The following is a 23,122-nucleotide window of genomic DNA, read 5'->3' as shown; positions in this document are numbered from 1 at the left end:
TTGCGGAGCTCTGGCATCTTTTGCTACGCATTTACCACTATTACGGATAGGTCAGCACATGCTAGTTCTAGATCCAAACTTATTCATGCAGCATCACAACGAGTGCATAAAAAAAGCAGTGGAGCTTTAGAATCTTTTTAACGAATTGACCACTTTTAATGATATTCCAGATCTTCCCGACGACCGTTCCCTGGCCAGCAGAGGGCACATGCAGTATCATGGTTAACACGCTCAACAGATGGTGGTAATGTTTATACATCAAACGCCAAAGCAGTTGACTATGAGCGCCACAAGTGGCGATGCTACCAATCAAGGAATCTTTCAATTAACCGTTAATTACTTATTCGATGAAAATTATGAGAGTGTTAAGTCTGTTTGTTTGTACCATGGAATTTTGTATTTAAATTCACATATTCGTTTAAAGTAAATGTGCAAATTAAAGATAAATTTACCATTTCAACACAGCACACACCCATTGCAAAACAAACGCTTCCACAAAATTCATTTTCATTCGTTCCTCCATAGAACACATCAGCTGTGCTATTCGTGACAGCTGCTCGACGATGTACGAAAGCAAAAACGAAAAAGCCAGCAAAACGTCAAGTCAAACGTAAAAATTCTTCTGGTGTGCCGTTTCCAATAAATTTTTGTTATTGTAAATAATGAATTTTATTCCGTTTTGACGCGTTATTCTACCGTGGTTCCTAGCAGAAATAATTGCAACCATAGATTTAAGGTGCATTGTGTGGATATTTATCATCAATTAGTGTCATTTCGCGTTTTAGCTTTAAGCAATTTGGCTTGATTTGTACAATCATTATTATCAACACAGTATCTAGTCAAACTTATCCGGCTCTTGGTAAATCACTTCTCCGGTTCCTGATTCCTGCTTCATCCTATGGCAGCGCAAAGGCAAAGCATGACCGATTCACTGCCTTCGTTTGTGACTGAAATTGATATCAATGAAATAGAAACTATCGGGGTTTGGTCCTTTCGATTAGGATGTTTGAATGTTTATTTATTGTTCCACTTAACCATTGCAGACAGTAGGAAAAGGATCCTTCGGAATTGTCATCAAAGCCAAATGGAAGAACAATTTTGTTGCCGTAAAGTACATTGAAGTCGAAGCGGATCGTGATGCATTTATCACTGAAGTGTGCCAGCTTTCCCGGGTTGCTCACCCGAACATCATCGGACTGTACGGAGCTTGCACGAAGCGCCCAACTGTTTGCCTGGTGATGGAGTATGCCGATGGCGGATCCTTACATACGGCCTTGCACTGTCGGCCAAAGCCTTTCTATACGGCCGCCCATGCCATGAGCTGGGCGAGACAGTGTGCGGAGGTGAGTGCTGGATCTTAAAAACATAATTGGGGAAATAGCGCCCTAGCGGGCAAAATGCGCCCCTTTATATTTCAGCTGCTAGTTGATGTGGTGGAGAAATATTGCCACCATATGTTGAATTTTAAACGTACTATGTGAATGAAACCTAAAAGTTTTCAAATAAATCTCAATACTGGAAGAATGGTATGCAAGATATGTAATTTCTTCAATCGTCTGGCATCTTTGACCACTATCAAAATAAACGATTTTATTGATTCAAGTCATTAAACAGGCAAGTTTATTTGAAAAATTAGTTATTTTCATCATTACTGTTAGTTACTCTATATTGGGGCATAATGCACCACATAATCATCAGGTGTGATCCTTTGAAATTCAATTGAAGAAGAGCACATTTAATAAAGGTTAAATGTATGCTTCATGTGAATGAAATTAGTATGCCAATTTTGCTCCATTTTGGTCTAGTACGATCACAAATTGAATGAAGCGATACATAAATTTTCTAGAAAGCAAAGGCAAAAATCACGTGTTGCCAAAAACGGCGAGGTACTGTATTTGGTAAACTGGAATTTGTTTGGCTTTTTAAATGTACCAATCTTAACAAGAATCAAGCATTTTTAACAAGCATCAATTGCAGCACCTTGACAAAAGACTAAATAGACATAATCCATAACACGGACATTTTATCCCCATATCTCTGAGTGTATCTTCTCTGATAGCTATAAGCAGCTTGTTGTTCAACGTAACAACAGTATTATATGTTCAGTAAATTTTAACATTGAAAAAACCAAACGAACTATCCAAGCCGATATCATCTAAACTATTTCTTGGACCAGATACATTTTATCATGACTCTTCATTATCCATAAAAAAAAATTAGTTAAGGAGCTGGGAAATCATGGTGGTTCATTATAATACATTAGTTGATTGGTTGCATTTATAAACAAGACTATCAGTCAAGAGGTTCTTATTGGAATTATACAGATGCTAAATGCATCAAACACACAAATACTTGGGGGTGCGACACATCTACATCTCAATCATGAATGCTCGAAAAATCGCAAGCTTTCTATCTACTCAGCGTGAGCGCATACTGATCAAAACAAATGACAAATTTCTGGTTCAAGTATGTTTATTAACCACCACCAAATAGATTCATTCGATATGTGCACCCTCATTCTCAATGACCTTCTCCAGACGGGAGCGGAATCGAGAGTACATCTTCGTAACATAAGACTCTGACATAGAAGCACATATATGTCCGTTATAGGGCCAAGTAAACCGGACCTGCAAGGACCATTGCAAGATACCTTAGACAATTTGTCTACTTGGGCTATGCCCTATGAAGCTGCCAAGTAGACAAATTGTCTAAGGTATCTTCGAATTCTCTCCGGAGAAAAATGCGTTGGTTGTTTTTTTCTAGGAAGCATCATCCTGCACAGTTACAGCTTCATCTAATCAATCACTCAAAGTATTTCTTTTAAGTATTTAGGTATCTGGTTCGATTCCAAATGCACAAGGAGAAACATATAGCGTATCTGAAACAAAAATGCCAGCAAATTATTAATTTTCTTCGTACAATTACCAAAACTTGATGGGGGGCCCACCTGGAAGATCTGATCAGGTTGTACCGAACAACCATCCTTTTGGTTTTAGAGTACGACAACTTATGCTTCCAATCCGCAGCAAAAACACACATCCTTAAGGTGCAACGGATCCAATACCGTTGCCTTCGTATTGCGCTAGGCTGTATGTACTCGACTCATACGATGAGCCTCGAAGTTCTCGCGGGTGTTCTCCCACTGACAGATCGTTTCGCTGAGCTGTCTTTCCGGTTTCTCATCCGTTGTGAAGCAATGAATCCTTTGGTAATAGAACACTTTGAGAAGCTGCTCGACCGAAATCCTCAAACAAGATTCATGAGTTTGTACTATGAGTACATGGCTGGAGGTTGGTCCTTCTTCATTAATCTCCAATCGTGATTGCTTTCAAACCTCTGTTCCTCTGTAAATTTTAATCCGACCATGATGCAAGAAATCCATGGAATACCAGATCACCATCGGTCAATGGTTGTTTCCCCAATTTTTGCAATCAAATACCACCATGTAAGTAACGATAAAAGTTTTTTTTCACAGATGGGTCAACCATAAATGCTTCGACTTAATTTGGAATATTCATCTAATTTCATAGCGCCTCATATCAACTGCAAAAACCCTGTTCCGTATACGTATACGTTCCGGAACTAGCAACCATATTCTACGCAGTAGAGCAAATTGCCTTACTACCATCTGATCACTATTTTTTTTAGCTATTTATTTGTTTCAAATTCAAAATAAATTACATTTCATTTTAACCTAGGTGCTCCAGTTACTACAGTAACTTACCAGCCTTAATTGTTATGATATATATCTAAGTATTTTTACATTGTTCCTGTCTTGGAAATTCAGTATTTTAAACAGGTTTTTTAAACCTGCATCTCATCATCTTCAGAACTTTGTTCTGAATCCTTTGAAGTGCTTTTTTCCTGGATATGAAACAACTAGACCATATTGGCACAGCGTAAAGCATGGCCGGTCTAAAAACTTGTTTAAATATTAAGAGTTTAAAGGGCGAACACGAAATTATTGCGACACCGAAAATGTCATGCCAATTTTTTTATAATGTTTAGAATCAAACCAAAATTTTAGGGTAGTTTTATACATATATTTACTTAAAAAATCAAAAGAAAAGTTAATCGATGGAGCGTTGAGTGTAAAATTGAACGCATTTTCGCTTGATGCCCTCCATCAAAGTCTTTACAGTGTCATCCGGTACCAGTTTCTCAGTTTTTTTTTCCATTTTCTTAACATGTCCTTCTCGTCTTTGACTGTCTTCTTGCTCTTCCGAAGTTCCCGGTTCATTATTGCCCAGTACTGCTCCACCGGGCGCAGCTCCGGACAGTTTGGCGGATTCATGTCCTTTGGAACAAAATGGACAGAATTGGCCTCATACCACTCCAGGACAGGGTTACTTCCACTCACTTGCTATAAAAAAATGTTTTTCAGAATTATGAAATCATGAGATGGTATAGTGATAATTAGAACTGGTAAGTTACAAGATGAGGACGTGAAGTATGTGTTTGACACATAAAATCTATCAATATTGCTTTCAGTGCGTCACAATCAGCGATTTTACGACTCGTGAGTGTTCACTCTGAGTGAACGCTCACGAATCATAAGATCGCTTATTGTGACGCTCTGAAATCAAAATTGACAAATTTTATGAGTCAAACACATTCTTTAAACCCTCTTCTCGTTACTTACAAGTACAACATATCATTTTATCATCTAATGATTGCATAATTCCGAAAAACATTTTTTTATAGCAAGTGAGTGGAAGCAACCCTGCTCCAGGACACTTTTAGAATAGTGGCATGATGCCAAATCTGGCCAAAATAGCGGACCTTCGTCGTGCTGCTGCAAGAACGGCAAAAGGCGCTTCTCGAGACACTCAGATTTGTAGATCTCGCCATTTACTGTGCCCTTTGTCACGAAAGGCTCACTCCTCAGTCCACAAGAGCAGATGGCCTGCCAAATGAGATATTTGGAGACGAACTTCGACATTTTCTTCTTCTTAAATTTGTCGTCCACATCGAACTTGCTCTTGCCGGTGAAAAACTTCAACCCCGGAATTTGCTTAAAATCGGCTTTTATATACCTTTCGTCGTCCATCACACAGCAGCCATATTTTGTCAGCATCTTCTCGTAGAGCTTCCGTGCCCGAGTTTTAGCCGTCGATTGTTGCCGCTCATCGCGGTTTGGGAAGTTCTGTACCTTGTATGTATGTAGTCCAGCTCTCTTCTTTGCATTCTGGACGTAGCTCTGCGACATGCCGATCTTTTTAGCCAAATCACGGCTTGAGACGTTGGGATTTGCTTTAATCATCCGCTTCACCTTTCCCTCCGTCTTTTTGTTCTGCGGTCCCGGTTTTCTTCCAGCTCCTTTGCCGTGGTCCAACGTCAACCGCTCCTGGAACCGCTTCAACACTCTGGAGACGGTTGAATGGTGAATGTTCAACGTTTTTCCCAACTGCCGGTGCGACAGGTCAGGAAATTCCAGGTGTTTGGAAAGAATTTGTTCTCTCAACGTCGCGTCGTTGAATCGAAAAACACGACTTCGAGTTTGACAGCATGTACACAATACACATCAATGAGAAAGCGTGCAAAATTTGGTTGATTTTTACCCAATGGTAAAAAAGTTATGCCCTGTTGAATGTGTCGCAATAATTTCATGTTCACCCTTTATGTGACTACTAGGGTAGAGCGCTACTTCGTCGTAATCGCCCATTTCCGTTCTATCGATCAGAAAAGATCAATAATATCAATGATTTCACCGTGCACAAATCAAAAATAGATTTGTTCCGATGCGTTAGTTCATTAGCTACATCATAAATCCTGTTAGAGCGCATTGTATGAACATTTACGCTCATTGTTCTCAAAACAAAAGAAGCGCTCCCTGCGAATCCCGTTTTTCTCCGTTTATCCGTAGGACGAAGAAAATCTAATGGCGTTTCAATGCGTTAGGACGGAATTGAAACTCGTAGAACGAATTTAGAATCAAGAAGCAGTATTAGATTTCAAACAATATCTCAACAATTTGTGGCTTTTTATCAAATCCAACGGTACGTACGGAAAGGAGAATAAATTAAGAAGTGATCTTTGACAGAAATATTCCATTTTTAGTTTAAACTCGTTCAGGAAAGAGAGGTAAAGTGTGCGTTGTGCTTAATAGGACGGAAATTAGATCAAAAACCCTACTAGGTTTCAAAAAGGAAGCTCTAGGCTTATGTGGAAATATTATAAGTTGAGTTTTGGAAGCGTTAGGAGAAATCTTCCATTTTTGTAAATAAGAAGAGAAAATATCTAAACTTTTCTGCAGTCTGCTGCAAATAACACGAAGACTTCTTCCTCTAGCGGAAATGCCTGTGTCATCAGCGAACAAAGATTTGTGGCAACTCTGAGGCAAATCAGGGAGGTCCGAAGTGAAAATGTTACACAATATAGGCCCAAGAATGCTACCCTGAAGAACTCCTGCTCTAACAGGTAGTCGATTAGATTTGGAATTTTGATAATTTACCTGCAGAGTTCTGTCAGTTAAATAATTTTGAACTAATTTCATAATATAAAGTGGAAAATTAAACTTTTTCAATTTAGCAATCAAACCTTCATGCCAAACACTGTCGAATGCTTTTTCTATGTCTAGAAGAGCAACTCCAGTGGAGTGGCCTTCAGATTTGTTTGAACGAATTAAATTGGTAACTCTTAAAAGTTGATGAGTAGTTGAATGCCCATGGCGAAATCCAAACTGCTCATCTGCAAAAATTGAGTTCAAATTGATGTGAAGCATCATTCTATTCAAAATTATCTTTTCAAAAAGTTTACTTATTGAAGAAAGCAAACTTATTGGGCGGTAGCTAGAAGCTTCAGCTGGATTTTTATCCGGCTTCAAAATTGGAACAACTTTTGCATTTTTCCATTTATCAGAAAAGTATGCCAAATGGAAACATCTGTTAAATAATTTTACCAAGAAAGACAAGGTACTCTCTGGGAGTTTTTTGATGAGGATATAAAAAATTCCATCATCACCTGGAGCTTTCATATTTTGAAACTTTTTAGTTATAGACCTTACTTCGTCCAAATCAGTCCCCCAGGAATCATCAAAAATATTTTCCCGAGAGAAAATATTCAGAAAATCCCCAGCAACCTGATTCTCAATAGGACTAGTAAGAACCAAACTGAAATTATGGGAACTCTCGAATTGCTTAGCAAGTTTCTGAGCTTTTTCCAAATTTGTGAACAAAATTTTACCACCTTCTTTAAGGGGAAGTTCACCGCTTCGAAAAAAATAATTACGTTTTGATTTTTCTAAAAATATTGAAAAAAAACTATCAAAAATCTAAAAAAAATCACATTTTTTCTAATTTTTTAAAGAAAATTCACGAGCAAAAACATGTTTTATAAGTCATCATGGCATAAAGTTGGACTCAAAAAACCACAAAACATCAACTTTTCGGTTTTTCTGAGAGTCCAATTTTTTTTCATGATGGGATAGAAAAAAAATTTTTACATGTAATTTTTGACAAAAATCTAAGGAAGAAACTGATTTTCTTGGATTTTTGATAATATTTCCCAATATTTTTAGAAAAATAAAAACGTACCGAAAATATTTTTTTATTTTTGGGCCGGTCAGCTTCCCCTTAAGCGCTAGAATTGGCTTTTGAGGTTTTTTCAAAAGGGTTTGGAACTCGGGTCTAATTTAGAAACATTATTTTCAAAAGTTTTGTTCCTCAGGGCAGAGAATCGCTTTTTAATTTGTTTTTGCAAATCCCGCCAGATAACTTTCATGGCAGGATCGCGTGTTCTTTGATATTGTCTCCTACGGACATTTTTAAGACGGATCAAGAGCTGAAGATCATCGTCTATTATAATTGAATCGAATTTAATCTCGCATTTTTGGTACTGAGGCAGCTCTTGCTTCAGCTATAGAAGTAGTCAGAGATTCAAGAGCATAATTAATTTCATCTTTGGTTTGCAAAGGAATGTTTGGATCGAAGTTATATTCCATAAATGATCGATATTGCTCCCAATCAGCCCTATGGTAATTGAAAGTAGAGCTGTTGGGATTACAAATTATTTCTTGGGATATTTCAAAAGTTACTGGAAGGTGATCAGAACCGAAGTCAGCATGAGTAACCAATTGGCTACAAAGTTGACATGAATCAGTTAAGACCAAATCAATAGTGGAGGGATTTCTTGCAGAAGAAAAGCATGTTGGGCTGGTTGGATATTTAATAGTGTAATAACCTGCAGAACAATCATCAAACAGAAAATTAGCATTGGATTGCTTTGAGCATTATTTCATGAGCGGTATTTTGCATTAAAATCATCAATAATAAAGAATTTAGACCTATGACGGGTAAGTTTCTGACGGTCACCCTTGAGAAAATTCTTTTGCTGGCCTACGCATTGGAATGGCAAATAGGCAGCTATAAACGTAAATTGTCCAAATTTTGTTTCAACAGAAACACCCAAAGTTTCAAAAACTTTGGTTTCAAATGAAGAAAGAATTTTATGTTTGATTCGTCTATGAACAATGATGACAACGCCACCAGGGTCCATCAAGACGATCATTTCTATAAATCAAATAATTTGCGTACTTCTTAACCTTATGGTCAGGTTTAAGGAACGTTTCAGTTATAACGGCAATATGCACGTTATGAACTCTCAAAAAGTAAAATAGCTCGACCTTCATTATCTTTAAGAGATCGAGCATTCCAATTTAAAATATTTAATGCTTTAAAATCCATTACTGAATTTTAAAGTCATGACAATATTATTTGCAAATTTTACCCTAGTTTGAATAGCATCAAACATGGAGTTAGATTTAAGCATATAAGAAATCATGCCAATTAATGATTTCTGTAAAAATTCCATTTTAGGGGCAGTAATGCTTCCAAAGTCAAAATTGTCAAAATTTCCGTTAGAATAACGTTGGTTAGTATTTTGATTTCTACCCGATGCAATAGCAGCATAGGTAGCTCCATTAACACGCTGAACATTGTTAGCAGTGAGGGGAGTAGGTACAGATGAAAAATTTGAAACAGGGGTGATATTTGTACCTACGGGTACGAATGTAGAATTTGTTCCTCGCTGACCGTTGTTAACAGCAGAAGAATTTGTACCTGATCGGGAACGTGAAGCATTTCCTACCTGTCGCTTAGAACGAGATTGTAGGATCGCTTTGCGAGTCTTACATTCCCAAAAATTGGATTTGTGATTTTAACCACAATTTGAACATTTAAATTTCTTAGGATTTTGCTTCACAGGACGTTGTCCTTTGCGTGAGAGGAATCACCACAATTCATGCATTTAGCTGACATGTAGCAATTTTTAGTTCCGTGACCCCATCCCTGGCACTTACGGCACTGAGTGAGGTTTTGGAAATTTCCTCCAGTCTTCCTGAAGTGTTCCCACTTCACTCGAACATGGAGCATAAGGTTAGCTTTTTCTAAGGCCTTGAGGTTGTTTAGTTTACTAGACTTGAAGTGAACTAAATAAAAATCATTAGAAATCCCGTTGCGCGAATCGCCAGGACGGGATTTCATTTTCATTTTGATTACTTGGAGTGGCACAAATCCAAGTAATTTTGCCAGCTCAAAGTTGGTCATACAAGCGTATCAGCGGCATTCGTTCGCTTAGATACTTCGGCAGCAACAGTTCTGCTCAGTAGATCACGTACCTGTGCCCGGTCGACTAAAGTTAAAGTCAGTGAAATTGTTTTGTCGTTCTGTTTTCTGCAAAGTCTGAAAAAAAAGAAGGGACTAGTGATCTTTCGTCGCGGGTGAAGTGTGTTTGCCCACGAGTTTCCCACTAAGACCGAAAAAGAGATTTAGTATACTATAGTTTCCTAGCGCGGATAAAGTGATCAACTGTCCTGAATGGGACAGGGGGCACCGGAAAGAGCGTTTTCGTTGTGTGGTGGAAGGAAGGAGAAGTAGCAAATACCTGGTAACTTTGTGTTAGTGTGACTGCGGTGATCGAGTTATCATCTCTAGGCCAGAGGCTGAAGCCGTTATGCAAACCCCTGTGATCTGGACATTTTAAAGTACTTTCTCAGGCATGAACAGCTTTTTTGGAGCAGTTCCACACCAAATGACAAATCGACCAGACTCGACCTTCTCTGATTTGCATGAAACTATGTATAATTGTTTGTAATGGGCAAACATTCATATACTTGTAAACATTTGGTCATTTTGGATCTCAAGCTCAAAGTACTTGTACATGTTGTCCACCGAAAAAAAAAGTTCGGTTCGCATATCAGATACCCTGTACGGATGTCTAGTTTGCCTGAAGTCGTTCGGTGGAAGACATAGATTAAATCGATGAGCTGAACAAAATGTTCTGTTATAATCAAATAAGTTCAAAGTTTAGAAAGATGATTAAGTACTTATTTGGAGTAGGTTAGGCTGTGTTAACCATTATTACGAATAATGTGAACCGCCATAGTGACTTTAACTTAAGAAGAATTGTTTATCATGAATAGTTTCTTACCAAAACAAGCATAGCCATTGACTCTTCTTAACAACAATACAAAACTCTGCTGTTGTCCGATATATAAAGCCATTTCAATGTTGTATGTTTCATTTTATTTTTTAGGGTGTGGCATACCTGCACGACATGGCTCCGAAGGCTATGATACATCGAGATTTAAAACCACCCAATCTGTTGCTAGTCCGAAATGGCACAGTGCTCAAAATCTGCGATTTCGGTACCGTGACAGACAAGTCAACAAGAATGACCAACAACAAGGGCAGTGCCGCTTGGATGGCACCGGAGGTGTTTGAAGGATCTACCTACACGGAAAAATGCGATGTGTTCAGTTGGGGCATCATCCTGTGGGAAGTTATTGCCCGGGAGCAACCGTTCAAGAGCATGGAAAATCCATACGCCATCATGTGGAAAGTGCATCAGGGCAGTCGACCACCGTTAATCGAGGGCTGCCCCAAGCCTCTCGAGGAACTGATGATAAACTGCTGGACTCAGAATCCTGCCAACAGGCCGTCGATGCAGGAAGTAGTCGATAAGATGAACCAACTGTGCAAATTCTTTCCGGGAGAATTTGAACCAATTGTGTATCCTAATGAAGATGATGATGATGATAAGGTGAGTTGCGTAGGATATTTGATGCTTCTAGTGGTGCTATTTCTGCACTTTTGTCGAATCTGAATTCGCTATTTTAATTGTTTTGAATTAGTTTAAGGATCTTGTTCTGTTAAATTGTATAAACAATAGAGACACATTCTACCGGCAAGTAAACAGATTTTTTGACAGATTTCTCAACTTTACTGGAAAAAATGAAAAGTATCCCTTAAACAATTAATGCAGATTTGGAAAGTGTGAGAAATTTATTATAAGAATTGAGTCGTTCATATTGATTTGGTGAGCGTCTATGGTGCGTGACGTTACAACGTTTTGCACTTCTCAACTACACTACTCAACTTACCAAATTTTTTTGAGCTACGCACATTAGAAACTTTTGATCAATTCTTATAGAAAATTTAATGCAATTTTCAAATCTGCTATATTAGGGGCTACTTTTATTTTATTATTTTTTCTTTCATTTACAGTAGAAAAACTGTCAACACACATACATAAACCGTTGCAACGCGTTGTCTGGTGCATTTTCTTTGAGGTTGATGTTAATATGTAGATCTTACTTGTTTATATCAATAGCTTATAAACGGTATTATTTTACTGATTTCAAATTGATTCCATTTGTGATTTTGACAATATTGAGATTTTGAATGGAAGTCGTAGTAAATTACTAATATTTTCACAATGCAGTAAGGATCGGATTTCGACCAATTTTAAAAATTGCAAAACTGGTTATCTGATCCAGTCGAAAGCTTCACAGCTAACCCGGAAAAACTTAGAAAAATGTCAAGTAGATTATGTTGTAAAAAGGGTAATGTTTCAACAAGAAGTAATGTACATTTAAGTCTGCTCGCGTTGCGTTCCCTATTTAGATAATACTCTCAATGTATATTTGATCCAAAACTGCAACGAGTAGTATACCAACTATATGCTACCATACTTATCTTATTTCAGCATTTTAAAATGTTTTGGATTTATTCTTCAAAATTGTTTCAGGCATCTTCATACTCCCGTGAAGACAGCACCCTGGACACAAACCAGTATGGTACAGGTTCGAACATCAGTTCACTATACTACGGCAAAACGCATGGCACGATAACGTCCCATAACACCATCAACACCAATACACCGATAGCGGCAAGCGGCAGCAATGTTTCACGCTTTTCCGGTTACCGCACGAATGACTACCGTAGCCCGGCTAGGAACGCTTACACGAGAGGGTCGGATTACGGAAGGTATCAAATAAATGATACCGTTAGCAGTAACCATTATACTAGAAGCTCTCGTCCATCGATGGGTGGGTACGGTAGTTCCGATTTAAATTTTCGGAACTCTTCGCTGCGAAGGAATCGGGGCAGGTCGCCTCCGTCACATATAGCAGAAATGAGCAATGACGCTTCTCCAGTGCCTAGTCGTTTGAACAATCAATTGAGTTTATCCATAGATCCGGTTAGTTTGGGTGAATTGTTGTAAAAACTGTTAATTTTTTTGCTATTATGTGCTTCCTTTTTCCTACAGTCTATGACGTGGAAAGATATCAATACCGGAGAGGCTTTACGAGATTTAGTTGACAATTCATGTAAGTAATCATTATTCATTTTCAGTCAGTATTTAGCTTGGGTAGAAGCAGGTTGTGCTGCTTTGAACTTCGAATCGGTTAATAAACTCATCTCTATCATAAAGTGGGTTTGAAAAATGTAGGGAATTTGCCGTACAAACTCTTTTGGGCCTCATGACGTTGCATACTATTGTTGACAGTTTAATCAAATTGATTAAATTAGTATGAGCTGTATTTTCCATGGATCGAGTTATATTTGAACGTTTTTTTTTTTAAATAAAGTTTATATGACAATATGACATCCTGGTGAGTCAGATACAGCTGTGCTTTAGAGCACCTAAAAACATCATAAACGTCAATTTTATTATGTGAGCAAAGCACGCTAAAACTATGCTACTATCCAATTAATCGTCAAGCCCACTAATGCAAAAAGGGGAATATAATTCTAAAATAAGTTCAATTTGAAAATATAAACCCGTATATCAACTTTTTATTGCAAAAAAGATTTTTTTTTATCGTTTGAACAACTACAACCAAAGTTACAGCATTGCAAGTCTTCGAACCTAACTCCATCCATTAGGGTTTGTACAGACTCCTCAGATACCGTGATGGCTGTCTTTGTCCAAATTTATTGGAAGTGTTTGATATCTTTCATTCCTTGTTTCTGTCCAGAAAGCTTTTGCTTCATTAGAGCTCAATAACTTTCGATTAGACTAACTCTGGACAATTTGGTGGATTTGCGGTTGTTGGTACAATATTCACTTGATTTGCTTCGTACCACTCCATCACAGTTTCAGCATAATGGCACGATGTTAAACAAACTAACACTTCTTCCGACTGTGTCACCTCTCTTACTCGCCTAGATCGATGCCTTCTTCGTCCTGAAATACTTAGCTGTAACATTTTTAGAGAGAATCGGGTTTTCCTTCAATATCCTCTTCACCTTTCGGTCCATGACAGAATCCAATGATTTTATCACTTCTCGGTTTCCTCTCGACCGTCAAACGTTCCGAAAATTATTTGAGCACACCGTAAACAGTGGATTTAGGTAAATCCATCGCAAGTTCCTGTATTGATATGTCAGGAGTTGCAGTACATTCGTACAAAATCCGCTCGCGCACGTGTTTTTCATTCGCCGCCATCTTAGACACTGAAGATGGAATTTAAACACAAATCATAGTCTTTTTCATGAATTACTCCCAGCCAGTGCTGAGTTGCATCACGGTACTGACAGCTTTTTGATTGACAAAAGTGATTCCTACGGTAAAAAATCAAAACAACTGAGAACCCTCTTTCCGTAAAACTTCTCACCAGTATGACACAACAACCGTGAGATATCGTTATTTTGCTTTTCTCACTCATTCGCTATATCACTAACATCTGTCATGTGGTACCATCAGATCACCAAGGAAAAATAAACAGACATATGTTGCTGATTGCATCTGCCCCAAAAATGCAAAAAGTGTGATAAAAGTGCACCTTTGCGTCAAATCGTTGTGGTGTTTTCGGAGCACTTATTGCTTGCATCATAAGAACCAAGACGATTAGACGGAAGCTCGCACTTTAATCACACTTTTAATAAGTGAAAACGCGCTTATCAGTCCAGTTTGGTGTGAAATGCGCAATAGATTGATCGTCATCTCATTTCTAGCATAAATACGGTTATGACGGTCATTCCTCTTCCAAAATCACGGATATATTTCCCTCCCTAGTAAAGATATCGTTAGAAAATGGCAATCACCCCATCCCTCTTCTAGATCAACAATAGAAAAGGTCCCATCAGCATTTGTAAACAATCCGTTCCAAAGCCCATTCCTCACAAATCGGAGGCCGTCCACACAAACCAGCACCATCATCGTGTAGGTAGAAGTTTCCCCCATCCGACGATGGTGTTGGTTTGCGTGGGAGGCCTTCGCTTTGTGAGTAAAGGGCCTCAATTCCATTTTGTAATCAAACATTGTAAGGCCATTTTCTCGTGAAACGAAACCTATATTCGAAAACCTAAAACACAATCGGGTAGAGGAGAACCCAACTAACATTTTCAGCTTTGTAAGCCAACTTTTCCAGCGTTATGCTGTAAGGTAGCTGAAAAGAAGCTGCAGATACAGCTACAAGCAAAATAGTTTTGGAGAGCGTTTACTCAACTTTCTCACAACCATTATTCAATTTGTCAGTCGCACTGAATAACATCAGCCAATAAACGCTAATGTCACTTCTATACACACACTACCCAACTTTCAACTTGTAGCTGCAAAACAAAGCTAACAAAGTGAATATATTACTCATTTGATGACTTCTACACAACCAACCACTCTTGCTGAATAACATAAACATCAAAAGTGCTTTTTCAACAACTAAACAACCTGAACTCAGCTTATAAACTGTGTTAGAGCAACTTCGGAAGCATTTTCACAGTCAACTTGGTTTATTTTTAGACGTGTGCAGTTTTACAGCTTTTACTCTGTTCTTTTATAACTAGTCGAGAAAAGTGATTCATGTGTACTATTATAAAGCCTCTACTCAGCGATTTTGTTGTAGAACGGAATGTTGATTTGTTTACATAAGTTCAAAGTGTTGGCGTAGCACAGTTGGTAGTGTCAAGGTTTGCCAATGAGGTCGTCTCGAGTTCGATTCCAGGGTGCAGGGTAAATAATTTGGTGATGATTATTTTGAACTAGTGATGAACTAATTTCGATTAATTTGATTCACAGCAAAATAAACTCAATAAATTCCTTCATAAAAAAGCGTAAACAGTATTTAACCCGGCTTCGCGAGAAAGCTGTGTAGTGATTATTGGATAACCGGGAAAAGGTTGAATAAGCGCCTTTCAAGTTCACACACAACTAAACAGCAGGATAACAGCTGTATAGAAGCGTTAATGGATATGCAATAAGAGGTTCTCCCGACCGCTTCAACAGCCATAAAGTAGCTGACTAAGTTCACCAGATTTTCTTGTATAGAGGTTGAGTAAAGGTTTCCTCATATCGTATAACGTTTGAATACAGCTTGACGCTGTATAAATGAAATGAGTAAAGCGTTTGCACATTGTGAAAATTGTTAGTTGGGAATTTTCCCTACCTGTTAATTTTGTTGGTTTGCCTTGGCGGACTTCGGTTCGCAACAAAATAGCTTTACAAGGTTTGTTTACAAAATGGAGTTGAGGTCATTTCAATTGTTGGTTTTGAATTATTGCACGGTTCATTATTAATATACATTTTCTTCACTTGAGGTTTCAACAATCAATGCAGCCATTGGTATCCATCAAATCGTTACTTTGAAGTCCGTAAGGAAACCCGAGCAAAGTCGGTTAACAAAATGAAAGCAAATCGATAATAAAGTTTGCAGTTTCTATCATAATGAAAACTTATTTTGATTTCAATTGTCGAGACATAAGTCTGATATCATATTGTGCTTTCATTATGCAGTCAAACCTCTTAAAACTTAACTTGAAGTTCTGCTGTTAACGTCTTGTTTAAAAGTTAATTTAAGTTCATCTGTCGTTGAACTAACGATTATTGTTTATTTGTTTTGTTTAACACATTTTAGGTAATTTGAAACTTGCCCGGGGTGAGATTTAAGCTCAAGTCTTTCAGCATGAGAAGCATCCCGAGCAAAGCTGAAGATCAAATTGAAATCAAAATTTGCTGTTATGATGTAACTTATTTTGAATACTCCAGTTGATCTCATTTTGGTTGACTTAACGATTAACACAGCAAAAATGAGAGCAAAATTTTAAACTGTTGAAGCAAATGGAAAACTAATCCTGCTTTCAATGAAATCAATTTGATTACTGATTTTGCATTCATAATGTTTAACTGAATACGGGCCTGGAGTAAAATCAGCGAATTCGTTTATTATTCAGTTCCAAGCTGTATCTGGTATCAAGATTGGATCTGCTTGTTTTCTGACAAACGTCAGTTTGCTCGTTTGCTTTTAAAACCCAGCTCAGGTTGAGGTTCGCACTTATAAAAAGTTCAGTTTCGCACTGAGTTTGTCGAAGGTCATGCTGTTGGTTTCATGATGGTCTTTGCAATTTTTCGGAGCAATTCAAAAATTTAAGATGAGCTGTGAGTTGTGTCAGTTTTGAGATTAATTAAGCATCGTACACAAAAATTGAATGTGGCTTTAATTTTCAAGGCAAGAAATGGAATTTTTGAAGATAAACGGATATAAATCTCTTCACGGTGAAAACGAAGTGAAGTGACCAGATGTCACTCACGGTGTAGTGATTGCCATGTAAATCAAATGGGAATTCACCGTGAGTGATAAGTTGTCACTGCACCATGAAGTGACAACGGTAATTAGGGCCAACTTTTAGCAAGAACAGGAGAATGAGGGAGCATTATTCTCACTTCCCACTTATAAATGCCCAACAGAGATGATCAGTGAGTGAATGGTTTTGCTACTCTCTCCTTGTCATTTAATTTAATTTAATGGATGGCTTTTATGAAGACGGTCTAGTGAGGTAGAGGTGTTTCTAATAGTACGTTCAGACTACAGAGTAATAACATGTTATAGCGCTATCTTGATGATGGATTATATGTTTCAATTATTTGACAACCATTATAACATGTTATAACTATCCAGTCTGGCCAGCACTTAAGTGATATGCTAGTTGACCGTCATTTTTGAGATGTTACGGTTATGCGAGGATGACCGTCAAGGTACAATAACCGTTATGATAATGCACAGCACTGCTCCGAGCTATACCTCAGCGAAATTTTCAATCCTACGTGTAATATTTCAAAAGTTACAGTGATTTGAAGGTGACCGGATTAATGTGGATACCGACCTTAGCTAAATCGTGAATCTATGAAGTTTCCATGAGAAAAGCTCTGACAGGAAATTGTACAAAAAGTTATTGATTAATGGAGAAAGACCACAAGCGTGGAGTTTGTCTGAAAGGAGTTCAACCGATACTTAATATCCAAGAGAGTAGAAGCAAAAGCCAACTGAATTCATGTGGAAAGCAACGCGAGACAGTCGTTCCTTCCTCCAATTTTCACACTGCCATACTCTAGGAAACTGTCCACCCACCCACTTCAGAACTTTCTCTAGTTAATAAATTATCACAGTAAAGCTTTATGTTGATATTAGTATCTGAAAATTTTAAACTCCACGTATGAAGTACCAAAAAACACTTTGGATGAGAAAAAACAGATAATTTACATCAAGCGAATAGCTAGAAAACTGCCAAAATAACGGAGCGCGGAACAAATCGACCGTACGTCTTGTAGATCAATGTGTAGTAGAAACTGCATTCTCGATATGTGTGTGTGTCATTCTCTACCCTTCACCCAGTTGGGAGCGTTGAACAAATGCATGTTGTTGAGATCAGTACTTTACAAAGGGTAATTTTTAAGACAAGAACAGTTTAAGAAAAAGGATGTTCTAATGTCCACAACAGGTACAGCAAAACATCACACAGACGCCCTTATTCGCACTATGTATTTTGAAATGGAATGAAAAGAAGAGCCACCGCAGCCAACTGACACATGACCTGGGAACCCCACAGTATCGGCGGCAACAGCCAGCAAACGATGCCCTGTCGTATTTAGTTTTTGAAGTATTTATTGTTGTTTTTATAAATGCATTTTATGTTATGCTCTAGAATAAATTTAATTTTTATTAATTGGAAGGGTGCATCAAATTTTGAGTCGGACGGCGCAATTTGTTCCATCAGCAGCGTTATAAAACCTCGAGTAACATTTTAAAAAGCAACTACCGACCGAACAAATCGCAAAAAGAACAACTGTTGTTCATTATAGTTTATTTCGTGTGCTGCCACCACTACCGAAATACGAAAAAAAAACACACACACACACACACACACACACACACACACACACACACACACACACACACACACACACACGAACCACAATAACAAAACGTTATATTTTATCAATTATTTTCATGACCAACTGGTTTCTTGTGATTTCCGATATCACAATCGATATATACTACATAGGGGAAAAGTCTACTTCGGTCTAATCTCCCATTTCCGGCCTATCGAGCACAAAACATCAAATACACTGAAGTCTTTTTTTACACGGTTTTTTTTACGCTGTTTTTTTTTTACACGGTTTTTTTACACGGTTTTCCACGATTTACACGGTACGTTTTTAACGATTTCTCGACAACGATACAACCTATTGACTTGCATTCAGTCACATTATCCGTTTCAAGCTATAGGTAATCGAATGGCATACTTAAAAAAAATCACAATTTTTGGTGTAAATACAGAAATTTTTAAAATATGTCTATATGGACCATATCGTGCTTGAATTACAAATGGCATCAAAATCCGATTTTTTAAAAACATTTAAGCATGCGAAAAATCAAAATCTCGTAAATTTTTTTTTACACGGTACGTATCCCCCGTGTAAAAAAGACCTGAGTGTATATTTATGATTTCAGCGTGAACGTGTCAAACAAACATTTGGTACGATGCTTCTATTCAATAACTGCAATACGAAGTGTTGAAGAACGCAAAATAAGATCTCGAAAACGAAAGACGCACTTGCAGTGTACAAAAAGTGCACGCGAATAGACTTCTCTGAAGTTTGTAAATTGCGCAAGATTAGTAATTCAAGTAATAGGTACTGGTACATTTCACAAACGTCAGAGAAGCCTATTCACTTTTCTTTCCTTTCGATAGGCCAAAGAGAATTCCAATGGTGTTTCAATGGCTAATAGGCCCAAGAAAACTCGTGGGCCAAGTTGAGCCGCCAGAAGCAGTTATGCATTTTCAACAATAATCGAATATTTAGCGACCCATTGTCAGAACTATCGGTACATATGGAAAGGTAGATAAATTTAGAAGCCATCTGTAATAATAATATTCCGTTTGGTGATAAACTACGCTAGATTAAGAAAGACTAAGTGTGGGCTATGCTTAATAGGCCGAGAATGGGGTAGTTAACCCTACTACAGACAATACATTTTTCATTTTTTTTCTGGACACGTGGGATTCAAAAAGAGCTATACATTACATGGACCTGCAAAACTATCAGTAGAAGCTGTATTCTCGATAAGTAAAAAATTGTAAATCTTGAATTTTGATCTGATCTTGAAAACTGTTAGATCGAACAGTGCCAAAATGGAACCGTGTTACGGGTCGAACTGGTTCTGTAATACTAAATTTTCGAGAACAAAGTTATGGTAAGGATCCCATTTGTTTTAATTTAAAGTAGTATGATAAATCCTCATGATGGGTTGTGTGAGTTTATAAAATTGGAATTATTTAATTGTTATAAAGTCACTATTTGGTCACTATTTTGATTATTTTAGTCACTAAAGTCATCACTATTATATCGCATACCCGCTTCCAGCCCTGCAATTGTTGATTCAAAGTTTTCTAGGCCTGAACCATTTTTGCATTAGTTTAGTCTATGTGGCAAGTACAATCATATTCTATACTCAGGGAATTCGAGAAATTTCCAACCAGAAAAATCCTAGATTAGACCGGGAATCGAACCCAGCCGGTCTTGCTTTATGTGGTGTTAACTTCTGTCCTGATTTGCTAGCGGTAGTGTACTAGAACTGTACCAAAAAGTAGCCAGCATAATGTAAAAAGCGCATCAGCAGCTACCAGTATGAGATTTCAGGAGCAACAGGAATTCGTGCTAGTTAGTTGAGCTGGGTGAGCTAGTAAACCAGCTTATATTTAAACACCCCATTATAGCTGCGCCTTTGCCAACTGAGCTAAGGGAGGCGAATACGAAATAGTATAGATTTAAAAAGCTTTTCATTAACAACCATGAAAATGCTAAATTGAGAGCAAGGTCAAAGTTCAAGTTATGACGTAACTGCCAAGGTGAAGAAGCGGGTGAGTGCAATTGCTTTATACAATTTTTCCATCTTATTCCATCAGATCTGCTGGCATAAGTCATATTTCCCACTAAACACAAATAAAAGTATACTATATTTTCAACGTGCTCGATGTGTATCGCATTTGATATACGATTAATTTGAAACAATTTTGCCAATCCACCTAATTAACTTCTATGAAATCTGTTAACACGTAACACAAAAATCATAATCAAGATGCTGAAGCATAATCCTCCAGCATCGATGCCCAATTTATCAATGGGAGGTGATTTCCAATCCGATTCTACGTAGAATTACGCATCTTTTAGACATGTTGAATTTTCATCGTGTTTGATTTGACATAACAAATATGTTTAGTGGATCAATAATTGTTTGTACTAAATTTTAAACTATTTTGATAGCTGCTCTTCTTAGGCAGCGGCAAGTTGTAACATAATTTCTAAAAAAACGTATCCATCACTTTGCTTCTCGTGATCTGATCACGATTTCGACAGACCATCTCTATCTGTCATCAGGTTGAAGCACGTTTTCGTTTGACAATGCTGCCTTTCGATTTTAGCAGTTGGAAGTTGGACGGAGTTGCACTTTCTGTTGATAGCTGACGGGTGACTTTTCATCCATCAGTGAGGGGACTCACCCGTGTGGCACTCGCTCACCAAAGATATTCTCAAATTCTGGCAGCATCACCGACGGACACGATTGCCCTGTTGAGCAAGCTTGACACAACATTAGCGCAACAGCTGTTGCTTCTACATTGGCATCACATATGGGATGCCACGAATAGTACATATAACGATCAATTCGTCCCCATGTCGCCCATCCTCCGTCTGTCTCATGTGTGTAGTAGGTATATCAAAAGGGAACGCTCTGTCAGTGTGACTCATTCGCTCGCTGGTTGGCCTTTAGGAAAAGTCGATGTTTTGCCATCAGCTGCCCGCCAGAAAAGATCTAGCAAGATCAGCTCGGATGAAAATTCTAAAATGATCGAAATTTTATTGATGCATTAAAATCTAGCTGAAAAGAGATTTATTATGCCCAAGGTGGAGATTCTGACGGTGCGCTGTCAGCCCGTGGCGTCGGGTAGGGATATAGAGTCAAATTGTTGGGACATCACTCGCTTGATCCTTGGGGGGTTTGTAATGTCTGTAAATTTTTCGAGGTTTAGGCACGTTCTTCGAGATTTGCACTCGGCAGCGCTATTGAAAGCAACTTAATTTTGAAGGATGACACATTTACTGATGTTATTTAATTACGATAGCACATTGTTTTAACTATACGCGTGACTATAGCTACTGCCCAGGTACAATATGGCACTGTTCTTCATATATTTGAGACAAGTGCTCGGTCCTGTAGCGTTGTTGTCATCCGCATTTCAATATGTAGCTGTTGTTGCTGTTAGGTACGACACGAAAAACAGTTGTAAATCACTCTACAAACGCAAATACTCGAGAGTTGATGGGTTTTATTCATATTACGCAGCGTTTATCATTGCCTTTTGGTGAAATTTTATTGATTATTTAGGGACTAGCAGGTAAAAACAAATTTTCAGAGCACAACTGATTCATTACATTCTTGTGAGTTTTTTTTTTTTTTTAGTTTTAGCTGAATAATATTGAGGAAAATGGATGCATCTTGTGACATTCTGTGCAGGACAAATTTTTATGCTATGGAGATCAACGCTCCATCACTTTTATTTCACGTTTTATTTCACGAAATTGAGTGGAGTAAAGACAAATTCTGTTCACTTCCCCTAGGGTATCCAGGACATGTCCCAATGTGACCAATATAGTTCTTAAGACTCTCAATGTCACCACCAATGGTTTTGGCTTTGAATTCTCATGTGATTTGAGGTGTCGCATGATGGGTACCCGGAAAATGGCCGACATGGATACTTATCATAACTTTTATTGATTTTATTTACGAATTCTAATGTGAATAGATAATCGCATGGTGGGTGGATTTAGTACGTTTCTGTCTGGTCTCAAGACCCATTCTCGCCAGAATATGTTCCGGCCATAGCTCCGGAACCAGCGGAACGATTCCAAAAACGTCCAATAACGGTCTATGAGACAATGGTATCTTTCTATTGTTTAATTGTTTGCTAAACTAAAGACTGGAACGCGCAAAATTGGTTGACAAAAAAAAAATCGTTTCTTTCAGTCAAAATTCATAGCACAAAAATATTCTTGTTTTTCTTTAAGTAGTTCAATTCATATATTTAAAGAAAAAATGTTCGTTTATTCTTTTGGTTTGCCAAATTCGAACTACCGTGCCTTCCGCTTAACCCCTTCCATTTAAATTTTGCACAGTAGTCTCATCAACCTGATCCGCCGCCGAACGCCAGTTAGATTTAAACTGCTGCTCGTTTTTCATGGATTTATTAGCTTTTTTGAGATTCCGTTTGACCAAGGCCCAATACCGTTCGATAGGGCGGAGTTCTGGGCTGTTGGGAGGGTTGTGGTCTTTGGGTACCACAACCACGTTGTTCGCATCGTACCACTCGATTGCCTTTTTCCCATAGTGGTAGCTCGCCAAATCCGGCCAGAACAGCACAGGTATATTATGTTGCTTTAGGAATGGTAGCAGCCGCTTTTCCAGGCACTCCTGGATGTAGATCTCTCGATTGATGGTTCCCGTAGCAATGAAAATGCCGCTTTTTAGACCACACGTGCATATGGCATGTCAGACGAGATATTTTTT

At 38.1% G+C, this 23,122-nt stretch overlaps 1 protein-coding gene across 2 annotated transcripts in view; it reads left to right on the top strand.

Annotated features, from left to right (window-relative positions):
• Window positions 1–581: 581 nt before the first annotated feature.
• Window positions 582–23,122, top strand: part of Tak1 (TGF-beta activated kinase 1) — a 90,477-nt gene continuing 67,936 nt past the window's right edge. Inside the window, exons 1-5 of one of the 2 annotated variants that reach the window (XM_065230987.1) lie at window positions 582–982; window positions 1,044–1,343; window positions 10,534–11,040; window positions 12,028–12,480; window positions 12,550–12,610. In XM_065230987.1, the coding sequence (XP_065087059.1) occupies window positions 899–982; window positions 1,044–1,343; window positions 10,534–11,040; window positions 12,028–12,480; window positions 12,550–12,610 (1,405 nt within the window). In that variant the 5' untranslated portion in view covers window positions 582–898. The remainder of the gene's footprint in view (window positions 983–1,043; window positions 1,344–10,533; window positions 11,041–12,027; window positions 12,481–12,549; window positions 12,611–23,122) is intronic. The other variant, XM_065230986.1, reaches the window with a different exon arrangement.

Source organism: Ochlerotatus camptorhynchus, unplaced genomic scaffold (genome assembly GCF_037179485.1).
Source record: "Ochlerotatus camptorhynchus isolate MF236.1 unplaced genomic scaffold, CSIRO-AGI_Acam_v1.1 ptg000336l, whole genome shotgun sequence".
Taxonomy (NCBI): Eukaryota; Metazoa; Arthropoda; class Insecta; order Diptera; family Culicidae; genus Ochlerotatus; species Ochlerotatus camptorhynchus.
Note: the sequence above shows the minus strand (reverse complement) of the source record. Positions and strands in the feature narration are given on the sequence as shown.